The sequence below is a fragment of the Ctenopharyngodon idella genome, chromosome 9, assembly GCF_019924925.1.
Source record: "Ctenopharyngodon idella isolate HZGC_01 chromosome 9, HZGC01, whole genome shotgun sequence".
In the NCBI taxonomy this organism is placed as follows: domain Eukaryota; kingdom Metazoa; phylum Chordata; class Actinopteri; order Cypriniformes; family Xenocyprididae; genus Ctenopharyngodon; species Ctenopharyngodon idella.
This window is the reverse complement of record NC_067228.1, coordinates 29,202,865-29,221,182: the sequence shown is the minus strand read 5'-3', so window position 1 is coordinate 29,221,182 and position 18,318 is coordinate 29,202,865. Positions and strand designations below refer to the sequence as shown.

Genomic DNA, 18,318 nt, shown 5'->3' with positions numbered 1-18,318 from the left:
AATAAGCAATTTTAACCAGGACACAATTGATAGGCGACACACTGTGCCTGTGTGTCACCTATCAATGACATCATAACCGTGTTACCCTCAGGTTCTGGTTTTATTTTGCAGAAACCATGGAAACACCAAAGACGCATTATATTCCTCATCTGTCTAATAAAACATATTACATGTTTTATTAGACAGATGAGGAACTGTCTGGATTCATTCATTGACAGTGTAGGAAACTTTTTCCTCGTCGAAGCAGAGACCAGGAGACGTTGGGATATCTTTCAAGCAGAAGTTACTCTTTATTGAGAAACGCGCTGTGCGTCGCTGTAGTCATTCAAGTCCAACTAAGGCAGTGTACTTGGTAGTTCATATACATTCAAGGGGGAGGGATACATAGAGTAGAGGTGGAGACAATCTAAACAAAGCATGCAAATGCAGTGCAGGAATCAGCCCATTCCCTACATTTCCCAGCCATGATCTAATCAGCATAACGGTGTCATTCAAATGCATAGGTGCTAATCCACTCAGTCTGACAGTATCGCCCATACCTTTACATTATCATAGAGACAAAGGCACCGCTGTATCTTGAGCTTGTCCTGCCAAATGGTTAGGAAGTGCATGAAGACAAAAGGTTAATGTTACAGACACCTGGGCTACCTGCCTTGATCTCCTTAAATTGTCATTATCTTTACCTCAAAATGTTAAATACAATATACTTCACCTTAGTATTTCATGTGACGTTATGTCAGGATGTAGGATCAGCAGATCTTAAACAGATTCTTAAATTTGTAATCCCACAGTCCCCCCTTTGAGAGTTCTAATAACGCTCACATAATACAAATTTAAACCTTCTTAAATCCCTTCTATAACCTATGTTTGTTAACATAAGTCCCATCTTCCAGTCATGTAACTTGTAACAGATACAGGCACATACATCTTATTCTATGTCGTGTCCAACATTTACATAAGTGTTGTTCTTTAACTTGAGTATACTGTTGACACACATATACAACACAGGGTGGTAATATGTTGTATAAACTACATGATGACACAGAAAACCATGTAGCATAAGCGTGGAAGTCCTAAAAGTCCATGGCGCCTGAATAGCTGTGGAGTCTGTTCCCTGTAGAGTCCATTTCCAATGCATTTCCATGTCTGTTCCAAGTTGCTCAGATATTGTCATGAAGGTTGTACATGGATATCTGAGGTGATGCTTTACACCAGGTGCTGCTTATGAGCCGTCATGGCATATACACATACCTGCAACACAAGAAAACAAAGAAACAGCAGACCAGCAGTATTCATGCATAGGCTTTAGTACATTAGACCTGATAATCGTATAGTTTTTCTGTCTAACTCTGATCATCATAAACTTCTAGTGATCGTATAGTGGTTTTGTTCGTTTTTTTTTAAACCTAGTCTTAATCAATTTGACACCTATAGACCAGTAAGGTGGGGATAAACTACTGAGAGGGGGAAACCTATGAGGAAGTCTTCACCACAGGGTTGGCCCCCGAGGCCTTATGCACTTCGGTTCTTCCCTGGGCTCCTCACTGGTCTGTGTGTCCTATTCTCTCCCTGTAGTTAATTTGTAAACTTTACTGTGCTACATCTCCATCTTCCAATGAAACATCAGTCATAGCAGACATCATAACCCATAGAGGATGGATAAGTGAATGGAGTGTGCTGTAGCATAACATTTAAGGCTGTGAGTGTACTTAACCAGTGTACCCCAAATGGTGGAAGTGACAGTCAACTTTCTTTTGTTCAGAATGAGTCTTTCAGCTTTCTTGTAGATTACTGGGGAAATTAAGCACTCACAGCCCAAATGGTTAGCATGTCAGCAAGCTGTTGCTCCAAGTGTTTGGAGAAGAGGGGAGGGGCAGTTTCAATGTAGCAAGTAGACTGAGTAGGAGCTGAGTAAAGCTGTTCATTTCTTTAAATGTCTTTTTGTTTTTCCTACACTCTTTCATCCAATGTCCAGGTTTACCACAGTAATGACAACTGCCTTCTCTCTTAGGACATTTACGTTTCTGTCGATTCTCTGTGTTGACCTTAAAGGATGCTGCTGCAATCTTTACTCTTGTCTTGACATCCGAGTCTCTTTCCCAAATAGCTAACCTATCCAAGTTGTTTTGTAGGGTTTCATTGGACCACGTGAGGTCTAAGAAAGGCAATGCATTTCTGTATTCTGATGAGAGCCCATCAAACCACATGCGGACCAGTGGTCCATTATCCTCTAACACCTTCTCTGGAGTGTCAGCTATTCCACTGTATGCTGCAGCTGACTGACAAAATCTTTCAGTGTACTCACTTACAGTTTCATCCTTCTTCTGTACACAACTAGTGATCTTTGACCAGTCCACCTTTAGTCCAACAAGGTTCTGTAACACTCTCAGAACTCCTTCTCTCAGTTCACCTTTGCTGGAATGCTGAAACTCAGAATTATTTACAGCACTTTCAAAATCACTGAATTCTGACTCTTTCAGGATTTGTGACATTAGCTGGGTGACTTCAGCTAGGGACATATCATAGAGCTTCATTTTCCTGGACAACTCTGTCCTAAACTCAGAGAAATTTCTCTGCACTGATGGCAAACTCTCAGCAAGTCTTTCTATGTCTTCAGGACCTAGAGCTGTACTGACTGCTTGTAACTGCAGTATGGGGGTTACAGATGTAACTGTGTCAACCCCTTTTACCCTACTCTGAGCCTTTTGTCTCGCTCCACACACTTCAACTGCATTTACATCTTTATCCATGAATCCAGTATTGCTATTGCCCTCTAGTCTACAGAAAGACTGTAAGTCAGGATAGCTTTCATCTGACTGTTGGTCTTTTGAGTCACATTTGGTTGAGGCTTTGTTAAGGCCCAGCTTCTGAGTGAGGCAAGACACTCGAGTGTGCAACTGTTTGTTCTGCTTTTCTAACTTAGCAATACGTTGGATTTGTTCTTGTGCAATGGATAGAGTAAATTCTCTGTGGCAGCAGATAATGCCCTTCATATTTTTCTTCCGAATACAAGCACCAAGTACCTTTTTGCATTCTTCAATAGACCAAACTTTTTCTGGATGAATCCCAAATTTCTTTGTCAAATCCAATCTGACTGACTCAGTCACTATTGACTCCATGTGCTTTCCTAACAATGATTTGAACTCACTATCTGTCCATAAAGGGGTAGCTAGTCCACCTTTCTCAGTTGTTGGAATTAGTCTAGCGTTCTTTCTCAACATTTTGTAATGTCTTTCTGGCACAACAATACACTTCAACACTTCCCTGACAGAGCAGAGGTTAACCTAGTTAATACACATCGTAATATATTCAACCTTCTCTGGTGAGCAGAGTAGAACCAACTTGCTTACACACTGTAACAGTTGTAACCTTCCCTGAATTAACAGAGGATGAACCTTCTTCTCTAGAAAAGTAGAGGATGACTATTCTGTTAACACACCACCTTCCCTGATTAAACAGAGGATAAACAACCTTCCCTTATAAAGCAGAGGATAAAACTTCCCTAACTTTACAGAGGATAAACCAATATTAGACGTGATGCCAATCTTCCCTGCCTGAACAGAGGATACCAATATTAGCACGTAATGCTAATCTTCCCTGCCTGAACAGAGGATAAACTTCATCTCTAAAAGAACATTTTTAGAGGATAACTTAGTTAACCAAACCCTACAGCTGTCTGTTAACTCTTCTCTGACGGCACAGAGGATAACAACTTGGTACTGGTCTTAATGGTTCTTTTGGATAGAGTATCACTCACCAACCCTTGGGTGTACAGGAAAATTCAGCTCGGATCTTCTTTTGGATCAGATCTTTGTTGTGCTTGAAGTTTCAATCAGGATTGAGGTGAGAAGCTCTATCCGGGTCACGGCATTAAAACTGTAGGAAACCTTTTCCTTGTCGAAGCAGAGACCAGGAGACGTTGGGATATCTTTCAAGCAGAAGTTACTCTTTATTGAGGAACGCGCTGTGCGTCGCTGTAGTCATCCAAGTCCAACTAAGGCAGTGTACTTGGTAGTTCATATACATTCAAGGGGGAGGGATACATAGAGTAGAGGTGGAGACAATCTAAACAAAGCATGCAAATGCAGTGCAGGAATCAGCCCATTCCCTACATTTCCCAGCCATGATCTAATCAGCATAACAGTGTCATTCAAATGCATAGGTGCTAATCCACTCAGTCTGACAGTATCGCCTATACCTTTACATTATCATAGAGACAAAGGCACCGCTGTATCTTGAGCTTGTCCTGCCAAATGGTTAGGAAGTGCATGAAGACAAAAGGTTAATGTTACAGACACCTGGGCTGCCTGCCTTGATCTCCTTAAATTGTCATTATCTTTACCTCAAAATGTTAAATACAATATACTTCACCTTAGTATTTCATGTGACATTATGTCAGGATGTAGGATCAGCAGATCTTAAACAGATTCTTAAATTTGTAATCCCACAACAGAAAACTAATCATGTTATATAGCTTCTTGTTACTGTGAGTACCATGTTTTACCATGCCTAATATCGATCTAGCTTACTGCAGTGTGCAACAAGTGTCTCATAGCAGCTGCCAAGTGAACGCAGAGTAGCATTATAACAACTTTCAACACACAAATGTATCTAATATGATAAACAGCGCTGTTTTACCCCACATATGCTAGACCGAAAAAAGCGGAAGCGGCGACTGTGGCATAATAAATGTTCCGCTGCTCTCAAGACATGTCGCGCTCGTCTCTCATTAGCAATCGCTCCATCGGCCTCGTTCAGCTCCAACATCACTCGACCTTGCTCTGCTTCATACCACAGTAACATTAATAATCTCAACCATGAACATGAATTCTGCCCGAGTCCCATCCCGATTCTTTTCCACTGACTGTAGACGTGAAGACAACACATCCAATGATTCCACAAAATCAAGGACAAGTGACTTCTAGCGGCGAAAATGTACTTATTGTGGCTTTAACAGATCAAATATTCACATATCCCTGTGATCTACCAGATGGTTAGTTTTAAAGTAACCAACAGTTAAATGTTTAACAGTTTCGAATGACTCATAGTTGTATCCTAGTTTAGTTACTTGGTGTTTGGTAACGAAGGGCCTACTTTGCATCAGCAATACTGACTCATTCATAAGAAGACAACTAGGGATGCATGATACCAATACCACTATCGGTATCGGGCCGATACCAAGCTCATGTACTTGTACTCGTAAAAATACCCCCGATACCAAAGACCAATACCTCACGTGACGTAACTGACGGAATTTTCCGCACACAGAGACACCGGCGGCAGCAGCAGAAACAATGTCAGCCTCAGAGGTGTGGAAATACTTCAAAATTAATGATGACAACCCACACATTGCGAACTGCATGCTTTCAATCACAATTTGTTATCGATTAGTGAAAGCGGGATAGGTGGAATCGCGCTGAATGACACAGACCAGAAGCACTCTCTCGCGCGTGCCTGCTCTGTCTTTCTTGCGCGCGATCCCAGTTCTCTCAGACAGCGCGCGATCAGTTCTCCTTGCGCCTGAATGGTCAAATGCACACATAGTTGTCAAAATGTCCATCGTGTGGAGTATCTCACGTAAATACAGTCGGTTATGGCTTAAGTGTATGTAAACATTTGGGTGAAAACTGGATATGTGTCCGTATCCATTCCATAGATTCGGTCTTAAAGGGACCGTAGCCAGGTAGCCTATATTTGACATTACTGTTAATAAAACAACAAAATATGTTCAATAAATGTATACATGGTAAATAAATCTACTATATCTGAAATATTTGTTTGTAAATTTCTTTTTATATAACAACAATTATATATATTGGTAATTACACCCTTTGAAGGTTATTGGACACTGTGAAATTTTTGTTCTTTAAATTTGTGACAAGCACATAAAAATTATTACTTTTTTCATAAGAGTAATAATAAAGAAGCTGTCCTACATTCATTAGTCTCACTGTGTTGTGCTTGGAAAACGGCAACATCACCCAAAAAAAAAAAAAAAGAGAGAGAGAGAGAGAGAGAAATTAATAAATGTATAGGCATCGGTATTGGCGAGTACTAGTAGTATCGGTACTCTTACTCGTTCCTTAAAAAATGGTATCAGTGCATCCCTAAAGACAACTGATGGCACCTGTATTTATAGCAACTAGTTTCTAACTAATTAATCAATTGATTGTAAATCATAAATATAGGGGGCTGCTGCTCGGTATAATAGTTTTCAAGAGCATTATGTAAATTGGTAAACTATTCCAAAACTTAGCATCTGTTCTGAACTCAACAAGTCTGGGCAAACTACTGAGTAGGCACCAATCAGAGGCTGCATTTTTATAATGTCATCATGTAGACTTCTTACAAAGTATTTTACAGTATTTTAAAACTACAAAAATACAAAACACTAAAGTATTTTTATACAAAATACAAAGCCATTTTCATCAACCCTATCAAATACAAATTACAAAATACTATTTTGTATTTGAAATGCATGTATCATAAATACTGCCCATCCCTGGTTATTCCCATAATTCGTGCAAAGTGTCATGAGGCATAGGAAAAAGGTGGATAGTGAAATGGTGGACTATGGTGGATTTTTTTTTTTTTTCTCTCTCTCTCTTTTTTTTCACTTAAATTTCACAATTTATTTCTCAATGTAATTATATATATAATCAGTCAACAAACTCAAACTTTTATGTCTGTCTAATCAGTGATAACAAATGTGATAAATATTTAAATACACTATACTCTATACTCTAGAGGGTGCAGGCTGATAGGTCCTTTACATGCAATTTGCAAGCAGTCACATCATTACACAAGATGATTGGCCTCTGTTGATCTCGCAGCCAGTCATTTATTTACTGCACAACATTTAAATAGTCTGGTTCAGTGTTTGCTGTACAAGGTAGACTTCCTTTCATTTTTAAACATCCTGTGGAGAGTGGCTAATTTTAATCATCACATTCTTGATTTGAAAAGGCAGATTTTTTAAATTCTGAAGTTTGCCCAACCCTGTCTGCTCATGTACATGGGACATTATGTTTCTGCCAATAATAATGGTTAACCTGTGATGACATTTTGGGACTCTGACCTTTACAAAGTCATTGGCCAAGGCCAAACTGTGAAACAGCCTTTTTTTTTTTTTTTTTTTTTTTTTCAGACATTTGTTTCATAACATGGAGGTTTAACATCACATCCTGTAAATAAACATAAAACTGAGATAAGTTACTGACTTTAACCTTGGTCATGTCAAAGCAGACCGACCGGTCAACAGCCACTCCAGTTACAAAATTATGTCCTAGAAAACATTTAACTATTATAGGTATTCTATTTACATTACTTCCCTGACTGTTGCTTGAGCATCTCAGTTTGAAGGCTCAATCATGTGACTTGGTTATGGATTTGTAATGAATCAATAATTATATGAATAATTGAACCTTATTTTTTATTTTATTTTATTTATATCTTTTTTATTTATATATTTTTTGTATCTTATTTTGTCTGTCTTTCAGATTGTGTCTGATCCCAGAGTGCGTATTGAACAGGCACTCAGAACCGCAGGTCTCCATAACTCCCCTTATGCAAGACAGATTCTGAATGAGATCCAACCTCCAAAACCACACAGACGAGACATGGAATCCACTGCCTTCAGAACCTGACCATTAATTAAATAAATATATTCTTTTATACATCTTTTAACATGTATCAGTCATACGGCTGTCTACCTTGTCTTACAATAATAATAAAAAAGAATAATTATGAAAGTTTTTGTTCCACATGATCCACATGTTCCACATGTTAGTGACTTTTTGAGCCATGCCATATTTTAATTTTTAATGAATTGGACACTTTATTCCAATTTAGAGTTTTTACATAAAAACATGTAAATGTGTACATTATGATGATGGATATATGTATATAAAAAAGTCATAAATTATTCGATGTAAAAAAACAAATAAATTATATCAGAACTTTTGCATCTTAATGTAAAAAATTACAACCTATGCAATTCCACTGATAACCAAAGTGAAACATTTCAGAGAAAAAAAATTAAAATAAAAACTTTAAATAACCTAACTGCATAAGTGTGCACACCTTTTTATAATTGGGTATGTGGCGCTGTTCAGAATTAAAGGGTTAGTTCACCCAAAAATTAAAATTCTGTCCCTCCATTAACAATCCATGCAGCTACCACTTTTATGCTTCAAAAAGTTCATAAAGAGATCTTGAGCGAATTGAGCGGTTTAGTCCAAATTTTCTGAAATGACTTGATCGCTTTATATGATGAACAGATTTAATTTAGGCTTTTATTCACATATAATCATTGATCAGTGAACATAAACAGAAGCTCAACCAAACCTGCTTGACATGCGAGAACAAACCTCTTGAGGAAACTCAAATGTGCTGCATAACACACGAGAATGAACCTCATCGTACGTCAAGCAAACAAGCTTGAGTTTCCGTTTACATAAAAGCCTAAATTCAATCTGTGCATCATATAAAGCGATTGTGTCACTTCAGAAAATTTGGACTAAACTGCTCAATTCATGTGGGTGTGTAAATGATGACAGAATTTTCATTTTTGGGTGAACTATCCCTTTAAGATAAAATTCTTTGTAAATATGGCCCCTAGAATGTTTTTGCAAAGAAGAATGGGAAAATATTCTAGTCAAGTTGTGCCAAGCTTTGAGCACTGTAATAAAAATAAAAGGGTGCTTCAACTAAGTATTAGCTCAGGGGTGTGCAGACTTGTGCAGTTAGCTATTCCCAGTTTATTATTATTATTATTATTATTATTATTATTCTGAAATGAGATTTTGGTTTTCAGTGGCATTGCATTTCTTTACATCACAAAAAACAGCTGTTTTAACAGGGGTGTGTAGACTTTTTATATCCACTGTATTCGTATGTGTGACATTAGTAAGTTGCAGAAATTCAAAACAAGCTGTTTTTGTAGCTTAGTTACAGTAGACTGTCTTTTTGGATGCTTTATTAGTACATCAAAGTTTCAATCTCAAAAGATCAAGGAATATTTAATTCCTCATGACATAGGCACCAATTTATGTTTCTGCTGGTGGGTGCCCACACTCTATACACCATACCCCATTGTGTTTCACGAAGAGAAACTGTGTTTTTGTTTGGTTGGTAGTGTATTTGCAGTCCATGAGTGTTGTTCCAAATCGCTCTCTCGCTGACATACCAGTTGATTTTGTTGTTAATTACTTAAAATACAATTTTTGTGTCAGGTTGTTATGTTGTAATACTAAATATTATGGTAGAACTATGTGTATTACGATTCATCGAGACCCGACGTGAGATCCACCAATCAGAGATGTTCCTGAATCTCAATTGATTTTTTGATTGCTTAAAATGAATGGTGAATATCTTGTTTTTTTTGCGTGGGTGCTCGGAATCGGTGCCTCATGATATGACACAGCATGTTAGAGGAATCGAGACCTAACACTCTTTTTTCCACTTTTAGGCTTATATTTTCTTTTATATATAAAGTACCCTCCATAAGTATTGGGACAGTGAAGACAAAATTGCTCTGTTAACTCTGGTGTCAAGACATCTATAAATATGATTAAAAGATTAATATGAGGCAGAAGTACAGAATGTCACATTTTATTATTGACTGTTTCAACACAAAGTTTTACCAACTAAGAAGTACAGCACTTTTAGAGTTTCATCCCTCTGCCTAATGTGAGCATAAGTATTGGGACGGTTTAACTTAAAGTAAATGTAAAAGTGTAAAAGCTAATATTTAATTGTAAATCCCTTGCAAAGCTATCACAGGAGCGAGTCTGTGACCCATAGACATAACCAGACTCTTGGTTTCACAATTTGAAATTATTTTCCGGGCCTTTAATACAGCCATTTTCAACGGTTGCTTGTTTTGAGGAGTTTCTGCCTTTATTCACCTCTTCAGCTGGTGAAATGCTTGTTCAATAGGATTTAAATCTCATATGCCTCATATTATTCTTTTAATCATATTTATATATGTCTTGACACCACAGTAATTTTGTCTTGTCCCAATACTTAAGTAGGGCACTGTATATAAATATAGGACATTAGATGACAGACAGGAAAGTAGGGTTTTTAGTGCTTTGTGTGTGTGTGTGTGTGTGTGTGTGTGTTTGGTTTTTTATTATTGACAGGCTTCAGATTAAGATTTGTTAAAGAACAATTTTAAAGAACAAATTTAACTTTTAGTTTGTATATTCCTGTTTGCTTTGTTTCCGTTTCTTGTTTGTTTCCATGGTTTCCGATTATGTGTACCTGTGTCTAGTTTAGTTCCTCAGTATGTCTTGTGTGTTTAAAGGATAGTTGCTCCCTCGAGGACCACACCAGAGTTTTTGGACCTAGCTTTTTAAACCCACTACCCTGACCACTCTCTGATTACTTTTTTTTTTTTTGGACTGGATTCAAATTAAAACAATTAGTCCCCTTGCCTATTGATGGTGCTCGAGGGAGGATTTTGTCAAGTTAGTGCTCATCAAGAGTGGTTCCTCTTTCACCATGGGTAAGGTGGAGGACTGTGATTGCCACTCACTCACATTGCACACAGAGCCTGAGCCCACACCCGCTACAGACCCCGAATCTGAGCTTACGCCTACCCTGGACGCAGAGCCCTCCTGCCAGTGGAGTTTCACCCTGGGCCTGCAGCCAAGTACATTCAGGAGTTACTAGTGTTACTAAAGTACAAACCCATGACTCTTTTCATGAACACATCATTTATTTAGCTTATTTCCAATAAGCTGATAAGCTTACTACATATAATTTAAATCATATTGGATTTATAAGTTATAATACAAAAATTACACAGATGAGGTGTATGTTCATTGGTTTTAAATGTTAGGAGGTCAGCTGAGGATGGTTTAAGAATGTCACTTTTAAATAACACAAACACACTATGAACAGTATTATGTACACTGTAGGCATTCATTACAGATTTTTATGAGATGAGTCTAAGGCGTTTCTTGATGAAATGAGCCACAAGGCGCTGCGGTCTCTGCTGAAATTCCAGAAGAACATCATGAGGTGTAGAAATTTGGTCCCCCTCAAACCTGTTCAGCAGAGTCACACACACCACTGCAGCTGCAAGAAAATACCATGCCATTAACCACTAGTAGTTTTGAGGTAATTCATTGCTGCTTGAAGCAGGTATGAGTGAGGCTTTGAAAGCAGTAAAGCAGGACTATATGTACTTAAAGGGTTAGTTCACACAAAGATAAAATGATGTTGTAACTTTTTCTTATTTCCATGAAACACAAAGGGAGATCTTAGTGTGTTAAAAATATGTGAGATCACATATTTTGGTCTCAAGCAAGCACAACAATTTTAAAATCAATTGAATCCCTTTACATTTATTCATTTACATTTACAAAAATACAATCTATTGAGTTTTGATAATATTAAATAATTTGCCAATGCTTGCTTGATTTTTTAAGATTTTAAATGGACATGCACCTCCCCCATTCAGCCAGTTTATAATGCATATAATAGTGGCATAGCAACTACTAGAGAAGACTATATTGTACAATTTAGACACTACATTTAGCCGATCAGTCTTTTTTAGTTAGAGCCATTCATTATTGGAAAACTTTACCAACTGAGTTAAGAGATACAATTACAAATTATTCAACATTTAAATATAAATTAAAGACATGCTGAAAGCAAATCAAACTTGTAATCATGAAAATAAATAAATAATCTTTTTTTGATACTGCCATTATTATCTTTAGAAGTGATAATGTATGTATTAGATTTTATATTATACTGTTTTGAGGTTTGTTCAATTTGTGTGTGTGTGTGTGTGTGTTGTTTTTTGAATCATTACTTTTAATGTTTTTAATGTTAATGTTTTAAGGTTTTAATATTGACATATGTTTTATCAATTGTGGATAATTGTGATTTTTATTTATGATAATTTTCCATGTTTTTTTTTAAATTTTAGGTTGCCAATTTGGCAAGGAGCAACAGATGAGAATTAGCCTGTTGGGCTAACTCTGGCTTATTTACAGTGTCTGTTGATTGATGAGCACTGTCCCTATCATTGTCACTGTCACTGTCATCCCACCACGCTAAATAATAAATTACATTTCTGTTTGTTTTTCACCAAATCCTATATCGTATGCCCTCAGAAGAACACTATAATGCATAAATCGTATATGATCAATCTGTGATACTTTTGTATTCTTTTATTAAGCTTGAAGCTAGTCGCTGTTCACTATCATTAAATAGATGTGCACAAGCAGGACATTTTTTTTTTTTTTTTTTAAATCTCTCCTGAAACACAAAGAAGATCATACAGCATTAGAAGAACACTAGGGTGAGTAAATAATTACTGAATGCCATTTTTGGGTGAACTATCTCTTTAATGTCATGATGTCATGAAACAAGCACCAATGACAATGAGGTTAAATGGTATTGGCCAGTCACTATATTTGATTTGAGCTTTCTCTGAGTTGATTGAAGATTTGATGCGATTTGAAAGTGAACATACAAATTAAAATTATATAAAAAGATTGTATCTTTTCAAGTCAAGTATTCATATAGTGCTTAATGCAATTTAGATAGTAAAATAATAAAAACTTAAGTTTCAGAAACAGTGTCAGTAAATTAAGTGCTGCAGTGGTTTCAATTATAGGCTCAACAATAGTTTATACTGACAATTATTTTTCTTTATGCCCTCAATAAGCAGCCCAAAGGTGGCAGAACAAAAAACTTAACCAGGTAGTAATGAAGAAAAAAAAACAGTTCACCATTTCTACATTTTGTAAAAAAAGTCCTGCAATTTGTTTTGTTGATATTTCTTATACGTCAATTTAAATATCAGCCCCTTAAAAAAAAGGGTGCATACCTGCTTACACTGGTACTCTGTGTTATAGTAGTGATGATGACAACAGACAATGTAAACTTCTGGAGTACCTTTAAGATTGCAGACACGACACATGGCAGCAAAGACAGTGGATTCCATCTCAATGTTCCTAACGCCTGCCTCGTTGGCTTTCCTCAGATACTCTAACTTTTCTTCAGTGGAAAATGAACACAGGGCTCCATCCAGTCGCCCCTGGCCTACAACAGGAAAAGGAAGTGAGGTATGTCTGAGGTGTGCTGTCTTCAAAAGCAGATATAGATATAGATCACAGGACATCTGTTTTTGAATGCTTGTGTGAGAGGTGTGAGAGGCCATGCTGTACTGTACATACAGTCATGATTAATGAAAATTGAAAAAAAAAAGAAAATTCTGTCATGAATTACTCACCCTCATGTCAGACCAAACACGTAAGACTTTCGTTCATCTTCAGAACACAAACTAAGATATTTTTGATGAAATCCGAGAGCTCTCTGACTCCTCCATAGACAGCAATTTAACCAACACTGTCAAAGCCCAGAAAGGTAGTAAAGACAATGTTAAAAAGTCCACGTGACTACAGTGGTTCAACCCTAATTTTATCAAGTGAAAAGAATACTTTTTGTGCCCAAAACAAAAATAATGACTTTATTCAACAATCTCTTCTCTTCCATGTCAGTCTCCTACACAGTTGACATAGTAAGCACAGTGGAGTGCTTCTGAGTTTACTTCAGAACGCCGGCTCAGTATTGGCCGATGCTGTTACACGTGAGCAGCAGCAGACATGCGTGCGATGCTAATGCAGGAGCCGGCCAATAATGAGTCGCCATTCTGACGTAGAACCCGGAAACGCTGCACTGTGCTTACTACAAGAACAACGTAAGAGACTGACATGGAAGAGAATAAATTGTTGAATAAAGTTGTTATTTTTGTTTTGTTTTTGCGCACAAAAAGTATTCTTGTCACTTCATAAAATTAAGGTTGAACCACTGTAGTCACGTCGACTATTTTAAAGTCTTAATTTGTGTTCTGAAGATGAACGAAGGTCTGTAATGGTGAGTAATTAATGACAGAAGTTTCATTTTTGGGTGAACTAACCCTTTAAGCAATTGTTAGGCAAGTCTGACATATAAACTATGGTAATGGGTGTGTTACACAGTAGGTTTGATGTCATATACAGTACTATACCATGTATATATATGTATTGCATGGCTGGAACACTATATTGACCAATCAACATCCAGGCCCGCAACTATCTGTTTTATAAAGATATTTTTACATTAACATTTATGCATTTGGCAGACTCTTTTATCCAAAGCAACTTGCATTCAATACATTTGATCAGTTCATGCTTTCACTGGAAATCAAACCTATGATCTTGGCATTGCTAGCAGCATACTCTACTGTTTGAGCTACAGGACCAAACCCAGTATGGGCTAATAAATAAAACAAAATACAAAATCGTACCTTCATAGAAGTCATGCGTGCACATTGTGTTTCCAATAACAGTGGGAATATCTGGAAGCTCTGATGAATACTGCAGCAGCTCTTGGGCTACATCTTCATCTAGCTCTGTGCTCCTGATGATTACCTTCCCCAAAACCACCTGCTCAAACTGTGGCCTGAAGAAAGAGTCCACAGCTTTATCTGTGATCACTACAGTACCTGCAGCCAGACCTGTGTGTTCAAAGAAAAGGCAAAATTTACCTTTTTTTCCAGAGGATACTGTAGAAAACCCATATACTTCATGTCCCCCTCCATCCAGCAGTTTTAAATTTCATATGTAATGCTTCAGAATTGATTGATTGACTGATTAAGTTTTGAGTCTCCACAAATGCCATTAAAGTTAAAACCGCTTCCTTAAGGTGATGTATTTGTGCTTCATAATTCAATGATACAATAAAGAAGGAAGTGCTCACCAACTCCGCCTGACGTGCCAATGCGAAAGATGATGACATCACGACAACGAGCATGATAGAGCATTTTAATGAGCTCATGCAGCATAATGGAGATGGAGGGAACGCCCATGCCATGCTGTCAGAGACATAATGGAGAATATATCAACTATGATGCAAGAGAAAAAAAAGTGATGCAGGCCCACTACAGATTATATGATTAATGATGATTATATGATGCTAATGATACCACGTTTCATCAAATCATTAATTGTTGTAAATATATAGCTTATGCATATATAGCCTATACAGTAAGTCTGACCACCAGTTCTCCACACAACGCTAAAATGTTGTAGGTAGTTGCTTACTGGCCCAGGTCAAAGAGTCTGCCAAAAAAGGTCCAGCCTCTTAGAAAAGTAGTAATACAGCTATTCTCAACAAGTTAATTTGATTAATTTGATTTGAGGCTTCATTCATGTGGCACAAATGGTGCTGTATGTGTTATGCACTTAAGTATATTATGTACGGTTAGGGTTTGTCCATAAGTAAAACACCATCATTTTCCCACTTCATTGTGTATTAATACAGTATTACCTCATATTCATTTGCTTTGAGACGAAGACATATAGCCAACTACTATTTGATCATATTTATCCTGGATACAGTGAAATGCTCAGTACATAAACAGTACATAAACCTACATCACATGATCTTCATTAAAATTGTTCAAATCAATTTACAGGTATGTATGATGAATAAACTCTCATTCAAACACAAGCCTCATCCACATTTCAGACACTCACGCTAATGGACAGCACAGGTCCAACTTTATACATGGAATATCGGTCCGTTCCCTCACAGATGTCTTTGATGTCTGCAATGTTGCCAGGCAGCTCCAGCTGCTCATGGATAAACTGGGCAAAAGATCTCATCCGATTAGGACTTCCGCCAACGCAAACAAACTGCAGAAGAGATGACAGAAAGAAAAATAGAGCAAAATGATTCACTTTCCTACCAAAAGTAACATTTTGCATTAAACTATCTGTAACATGTTGCTTTTATTTTGTTCTGTGGACTTTTTTTTTTGTTTGTTTTGTTTTGTTTTTTTGTGTGTGTAGGGGGGGGGGGGAATTCAGATGTATTATTTAAATCTTGGTTTAATGGAGAAGAAAACAAGGCCACTCTAATTCATATTTGCACTTTAAAGTCCCCTTTTTGGAATTAATACCCTTCTGTAATAAGTCAATCATCCTTTCAATTATCCTCCCTGCTCCTCAAAAGGTGTATTTACTTTCTGTAATATATTTAATAGTAACAGACTACATACATTTCAGGATCTTCAGGCAAGAATTGGTCCATTGGATTAGTAAAAAATAATTATGCTAAATGAAAGTAGTCTCAGGCTGATTTTCTGACATAGCTGTCCAAATAAAATAATTCTGACTCAAATAAATATGTCTTATTTATTTATGTTAGTATTTATTATCCAAATAATAAATGAAAATAATGCATAATCAGCTGGTGATTATCACCCCTTTGGGATGATACAAGAGTTCGAGTATGCAGGATTTTGATTTTGTGATAATGACAGGCTGACTATACATCAGCCCTTATAAACAGATCATCAATTTCATCAATCATACTCTGTACAGTCCTAAAGACTATCTTACTTCAAGAGTATTTAATTTAATTTAACCTTTAATCTACTGTCTAAGGCTAGGTCTACATTTGAAAATGCCATTTTCATTTCAAAACTCTCTCCATCCATACTAGCATTTTTAAAGCATTTTCCAAAAGATGCTTGTCCACACTGAAACATCTGAAAACACTTAAATCATCTTACAGCGCATGTGTAAAATGTAATAAAAGCTCACTGAGATGATACAGGAAACCAAACACAATAAAGTTTGCATGCTATTATCATGGCACAATGGTGCGACTCAATCACTATCCATATATAGTCTAAAACGCAATTACCCTCATGTTTTGACGCAGGATAGCAGTGTAAAGTATCTGTCATTTTTGCAGGAATGTAATATGAAGATTGTACAAAGTAACAGTTATTTTTAACAACATTATGGAAGTAAATAGCAGGCACAACAATGCCAGCATAACCATAGATATGGTGCAATGTGCGTCACAAAAATGTATCCACTTGGAAGAGTGTCTTCAAAAAGTTCAGTTTTCACAGGACAAAGAAGCTGTTTTAGTGTGGACAGAATAAGGCCAAAAAATAGAGAAAAGGATGCATTTTCAAATATATCTGGATTAATGTAGATGTACAAGTAGCCTAACTCACGTGGTCAGGACTTACTGTACTCACCTTCACATCCCCAAACATTTGGGGCAGATCATGGGTCTTGGTGCCCAGGTTGAAGTGGTACAGGATGTCCTCTTCCATGCCGTCTAAGTGAGGGTTCTTCACATACTCAACCTGTCTATGACACATCACATCTGTTATTGATGTGGAATTAGAGAATAGACTCTGAAAAACAAATATTTATAACTCATATTACATCCATGTGTGTAGATAGTGTCAAAATGTAAAAGTATGGGTAGTGTTTTACTCAAAAAGTATCTAATTAAAAAAAAAATGAGAAAAAGAATGATGAAAAAATACTTTAGAAATAGAATAAAGTCAAAAGACCAAGGAGATTATCTCATTAAAATATCTTTGCAAAGGAACAATCACATTTTCTCAATATTCTGACTATTTAAGACATCAGAACTGATCCAAACCCAGTATCTCCAAAGACCCAAACAAGCCCAAACATGAAGTCTTTACACATTTATCAAACAGACATTGTCCAGCTACTTAGCTCATCTCTGATCTGTTAAAGATGCATGATTTCTGAGTAAATTACTTACTGAATGTAACTGCTGTGTTCATTTCCCATGCTGTTCAGTAAAATAGGAGCCATGATTGCAGTTCTCGTCAATCTGCAAGAAAGCAGTAAATATAAATTCATTATATGTTCACAGATAGATAGGAAAAAGAAATATGCATAATATACCAAATTTTCATACCTGGCAGCAGTTGTATCTTTCAAGAAAATCCTTTTGATTTGTTCCACTGCTAATTTTTGCCCTTTTACTATGCAGATCTTTGTGTCATCAGGACCTTTGTAGAATAAAAATGTGTCCCTCTAAGACAAGCTCTTATACAGAACTCAGTATTCACTGATTGGTTATAGAGGGAGGTGTAGCACCTGCTCCCTCTGTCTCCACCTGGTTACTGATCTCCTGTGATATGTTAACAAATAGACGTATGCTCTACAGCGAGATGCAGCACTGTGCCAACATCACCTCTGAACACAGACGGATTTGAAGTGTGTGCACGGTTTGATGTTCGTGTGTGTGTTTTTAGCTTATCTAAACGTGTATCTTGTATCCTGGTAACTGATAGTGACCTTGACCACACCATCATCTGCTCCAACCCATCCATTTAAGTGTAAAAGTTCTAGATGGTGACTGCATCAGTGTTTGAATGATTATGTAACATAATCAAATAGAGCTAGCAAAACTCAATGCTAAAAATTAATGTTGTTCACATGTTCATTTAAGAAAATATTGACACTC

General features: G+C 36.9%; 2 protein-coding genes and 1 long non-coding RNA gene across 6 annotated transcripts in view; 1 reads left to right on the top strand and 2 right to left on the bottom strand.

Moving 5' to 3' along the window:
• LOC127518799 (coiled-coil domain-containing protein 148-like) overlaps window positions 1–10,872 on the top strand; it is a 139,096-nt gene extending 128,224 nt beyond the window's left edge. For all 3 annotated transcript variants that reach the window (XM_051905961.1, XM_051905959.1, XM_051905960.1), the window contains one exon: window positions 7,500–10,872. In XM_051905961.1, coding sequence (XP_051761921.1) covers window positions 7,500–7,646 — 147 coding nt within the window. In that variant the 3' untranslated portion in view covers window positions 7,647–10,872. The remainder of the gene's footprint in view (window positions 1–7,499) is intronic.
• Window positions 267–5,513, bottom strand: LOC127518819 (uncharacterized). The gene is made up of 2 exons (XR_007931670.1): window positions 4,299–5,513; window positions 267–639 (listed from the first exon to the last, which is right to left on the bottom strand). It is a non-coding gene; the product is annotated as an uncharacterized LOC127518819 (long non-coding RNA).
• On the bottom strand, window positions 10,703–17,953 carry upp2 (uridine phosphorylase 2). Of its 2 annotated transcripts, none has more exons than XM_051905982.1 (8): window positions 17,767–17,953; window positions 17,608–17,679; window positions 17,063–17,177; window positions 15,543–15,701; window positions 14,764–14,878; window positions 14,312–14,521; window positions 12,919–13,065; window positions 10,703–11,085 (listed from the first exon to the last, which is right to left on the bottom strand). In XM_051905982.1, exons 2-8 carry the CDS (start codon window positions 17,658–17,660, stop codon window positions 10,943–10,945), a joined length of 942 nt encoding a protein of 313 aa, XP_051761942.1. In that variant the 5' UTR covers window positions 17,661–17,679; window positions 17,767–17,953; the 3' UTR covers window positions 10,703–10,942. The 2 variants fall into 2 exon arrangements, with proteins under 2 accessions (XP_051761942.1, XP_051761943.1); XM_051905983.1 differs by having other exon boundaries at window positions 17,063–17,224; window positions 17,767–17,951.
• Between the last annotated feature and the right edge of the window lie 365 nt (window positions 17,954–18,318).

Excerpts from the sequence above, each read along its gene's own strand:
- upp2 (XM_051905982.1), bottom strand. The coding sequence starts at position 17,660 with ATGGCTCCTATTTTACTGAACAGCATGGGAAATGAACACAGCAGTTAC. Across the intron at positions 17,178-17,607 it reads GAACACAGCAGTTACATTCA|ACAGGTTGAGTATGTGAAGA; the intron begins GTAAGTAATTTA and ends GATGTGTCATAG. Across the intron at positions 15,702-17,062 it reads AAATGTTTGGGGATGTGAAG|TTTGTTTGCGTTGGCGGAAG; the intron begins GTGAGTACAGTA and ends TCTCTTCTGCAG.